Genomic DNA, 3,864 nt, shown 5'->3' with positions numbered 1-3,864 from the left:
GGATAATCTCCTCCAGCCTCCTCCTGCTGAGGGCCACCCGCCGTGGCTGACTTCCTCTTCATCCTTGGTTTCTTGCTCCGACAGTTCTCACAATGTAACTTCCTGTGTTTGTCCTGATGAGGTCACTGCTGATCTACATCAGGTTCCCAGTGAAAGAGGAGATCACTGGAATGAACTGCAGCTACAACGAGCAGGTGAGATGATGACAGCTGGACCACACGATGGTGTCCCTGTAGAAGAGGGAACAGAAGGACCAGAAGAACACGCCAAGGTTCTCAACGGTCCTGCTGACAGAACCAGTGACTGTGGTAGAACTTTTGTTTGTCTTCATGAAGAAAAGTGTGAAACAAATCCAGGTCTGATTCTCCAGGATGTTGTTGTCCTTCAGCCCTCTGCCGTCACGTCACCGTCTCCTTCTGAAGAAGGTGAGCAGAGAGGTTCCAGCCAAGTCCTGGTCAGTCTCCTGAGGGATGAGTCCTCTGAGTGTTCCTCATGGAGCTCTGACGGCGCTCGGACTTTGGAAACCTCCACCTGTGTTTGCTCTGATGGTTCAAACCCTAAAAACCAAGCTGAGCTGCAGCCAATCCCTGAGAGAGGTGGAGATTTAAGGGGAGGAGCTAACCCAGAGGATTCAGACGGAACCAGGACGTCACAGGAGGAGACGGCTGCAGAAACACCACATGATGTCCAGGACGTCTCTGACTCTGCATCTGCAGACACCAGCTGTGATAGAACTCTGGGTCTGGATCGTGATGAAGAAGTCCCTGTGGTCACAGCAGTGGACCCTGGTCAGCTGGACGTCCATGCCTCCACTCCTTCTTATGAGATTCACTGTCAAAGCGGTGAAGAAACGGAGAAGGAGGGGGGGATCAGGGAGATGGTGACGGAGCTGTTGGACGAAGACGCCCACTCTCTGGAGGTCTGTCGCCTCAACCCTGGGACCTGGATCAAGCTGGACCTGGAGCACACCTGGGAGGCTTGGGCTCAGGGAGCGACTGAGGTGGAGAAGGACGGAGAGGTGGAGCAGATCCCTGCCTCGGTGTCGGAGCTGCAGCCGTCCATGGCTCTGCTCGGAGCGTTTCCTTACAGCACGGTGACGCCCAAGGGTTCGCGGGTGTGGGAGTGGCACACCGAGTGTCCTCAGGGCGTGGGTGGACTTAGACCTCAGACAGAGAAACATCCAGCTCTGAGTCTGAACCCCGAGGCTCAGGTCTGGTCTAGTCCGGTTCCTCGTCTGAACATCTACGCTCCACCTCAGACTCAGTGGCTGCAGCTCCAGGATGAGATGACCACTCAGGAAGGTAAGGTCAGGAACGTGTGACTCCACAGTGAAGGTCCGTGATGAAGATGAGTCTGATGGTCAGGGAACACTTCCTGCAGGGTTCCTGTCAGAGCTGCAGCTGCAGGAAATGGGTCTGACTGAGGCTGGAGCTGATCCTGGCTCTACGGACCGTCAAAGACCGTCTTCTGAGGAGGCGCCGGTGGTGAACGGAGAGTCCAGTCCACCCGTGACAGGTACCACCCTCTCTGAGGTCCATGTGGTTATAACTAACAGTCTCTGTGGTTTCAGTATTTCCTGTGTTTTCAGATGAGGTCAGAGAAGAGCTGAGGAATGTTCTGGAATCCTGCCTGAACAGGTCAGAGGTCACAGCCCCCTCATGTACTCAGGTAGTTTCCTGTTTGACTGACCTGTGTTCGTCCACAGTGAGCAGCTGAGCAGAGACCTGTACCTCAAGTCTCAGATGGACGGGGACCAGTATGTTCCTATTTCAACCATCGCCAGTCTGGACAAGGTCAAAGACCTGTGCACAGACGTGGACGTCCTCTGTGACGTCCTCAAATGTAGGCTGTCTTTTCATCTCTCAGTGGAACTGTCCTTCTTCTTCTTCTTCTTCTCCTTCTTCTGATAATGAACCTGTTGGTTTTCCTGTTTCAGTGCTGCCTCTGGTCCACGTGGCTCCATGTGGACAGAAGGTTCGACCCATACAGGGACGCTGTGTCCTTATCCTTCGTGAGGTCCCCGACACCACACCTCCTGAGGTAAGATAGCGCCACCCAGAGGTCAAAAGAACAGCACACCCTGGCTCCTCCTCACTCTGTCCATTAACTATCATGCTGGTGAGCTGCACACGCCCCCTGCTGGCCTAGTTACCTGTCCAGTACATTACCTGAGACATGTTGAACCTTTTCCACAGAGAGAACCAGTGACACAGCAGCTGCTGGTCCACTGCTGCCTCTTGTGGACAGTTGATGTCACTGTAAACATGACATATTCTAACTCTACTCCAGGAGGTGGCGTCACTCTTCAGAGGTGAAAATCTGCCAAAGTTCCTGAGCTGTGAGTTTGTAAATAACGACAACTGGTTTGTGACCTTCAGCTGTGAAGACGATGCTCTGCAGGTACAGGTCAACGTCACCTCTGGACAGTCCTCCTCCATGACCCACACGACCTCTGACTCTTTACTGTGTCTGTGGACCTCAGGTCTTCAGGTACCTCAGGGAGGAGGTCCGAGTGTTTCAGGGACAGCCTCTGAAGGTCAGGATCAAGGCCAGACCCATGATGGTTCCCACCTACGTCCCACAGCTGGAGCAGCACAGCAACGGTCACAGCTACAGCATGTTCTACCCCTACACCGCCCACACCACACCACCACAGGGCTGCACCTTCAGTGGAGAGGACTGGTCTTCAGTGTCCACGCCGTACCACGGAGCAGCAGACGTGAGTTTCTGTCTCATCACAACTTTAGGAAGTTCTGATTGGACAGAGAAATCTAACCATCAGAGTTCATCACACAGTCTCCACTGGGGGGAGTGATGTCTGGACGTGAAGGTCCGGGCCACGGTCTTTGGAGCCAGCACCGGCCCAGGTACCTGAGCGTGTCTCTGTTCTCTGGGTTTGTTCTCCTGTGGCCGTGACTGACTGATTGATTTCACATCATCTTCAGAAGAGGCTCCAGGTCGTCCAGCAGCACAGACCGACGAAAGCTCACGCCGAACAGATGTCCCGCTTGGTCAGAGCTGCATGAGCTGGAGCCATCCTGGACCCCCGTGAGACGGGGACAGTCAGTCGGTACCAGTCAGAGCAGAGGAGGGAGGGCGGAGTCAAGGTGACGTGTTCTACACCCTCTGCTGCTACAATGCTGTCTTTATACACACACACACACACATATATGTTTATTACCATGTTGGGAATCATGAAAGAGCCGACAGTGAATCAGGAACTCTGTCCTCCAGGAGAGGAAACACTCCGAGGAGGAGGAACAACCACAGGCTGAGAGGGAAAACTGAAGAAGACGTTCATGTGAGTGGACATCAGCCGTCTCCTCCTCTTCCTCCTGAGCTCGGACTGACAAGTTTCCCTCCTCTTCCTTCATCAAATGGATTCACAGCTAAGATCAACAACAAGGTCAGTGTCTGAGTAACACACACACACACACACACACACACAGGGGGCAGCATGTGAACTGATGATCATCTGTCTCTGACCGTCACAGGGTCCAGCAGCTTCACCTCCGTCAGAGTCGGACTCACAGCTGTAAGTTCAGACTGAAGTCATGTCAATCAAACCACCGTCACCGAGGGAACCAGGTGTTTTATCTCACAGAACCAGCAGCTGCTGATCCACTGCTGCCTCTGCTAATACCAGCTGACCACAGGAGGCAGCAGTGGACTCCTGTGTCCGTCAGCTAAAACAGCCTCAGCTCCAGTCAGAACACAGAATCTAAATTCTCACTCAGAGACTGAGGGCAGATAAAAACACGTGAACATGGAGAACAGAGCTTCAAAATACCAGTTTAATCTGTTCAACAGCAGCAGCAGCAACAGCAGCAGTAACAGCAGCAGCAGTAACAGCAACAGCAGCAG

General features: G+C 53.4%; 1 protein-coding gene across 1 annotated transcript in view; it reads left to right on the top strand.

The window, feature by feature from the left end:
• LOC103377506 (uncharacterized) overlaps positions 1-3,864 on the top strand; it is a 6,959-nt gene that overhangs the window by 2,291 nt on the left and 804 nt on the right. Inside the window, exons 3-13 of the mRNA XM_008308344.3 lie at positions 19-1,301; positions 1,381-1,515; positions 1,589-1,637; positions 1,706-1,842; positions 1,937-2,040; positions 2,290-2,400; positions 2,483-2,719; positions 2,797-2,867; positions 2,946-3,107; positions 3,235-3,406; positions 3,495-3,535. Of these exons, the coding sequence (XP_008306566.2) occupies positions 19-1,301; positions 1,381-1,515; positions 1,589-1,637; positions 1,706-1,842; positions 1,937-2,040; positions 2,290-2,400; positions 2,483-2,719; positions 2,797-2,867; positions 2,946-3,107; positions 3,235-3,406; positions 3,495-3,535 (2,502 nt within the window). The remainder of the gene's footprint in view (positions 1-18; positions 1,302-1,380; positions 1,516-1,588; positions 1,638-1,705; positions 1,843-1,936; positions 2,041-2,289; positions 2,401-2,482; positions 2,720-2,796; positions 2,868-2,945; positions 3,108-3,234; positions 3,407-3,494; positions 3,536-3,864) is intronic.

This window comes from Cynoglossus semilaevis, chromosome 3, assembly GCF_000523025.1.
Source record: "Cynoglossus semilaevis isolate Cse_v1.0 chromosome 3, Cse_v1.0, whole genome shotgun sequence".
In the NCBI taxonomy this organism is placed as follows: Eukaryota; Metazoa; Chordata; class Actinopteri; order Pleuronectiformes; family Cynoglossidae; genus Cynoglossus; species Cynoglossus semilaevis.
This window is presented reverse-complemented; position numbering and strand designations above follow the sequence as displayed.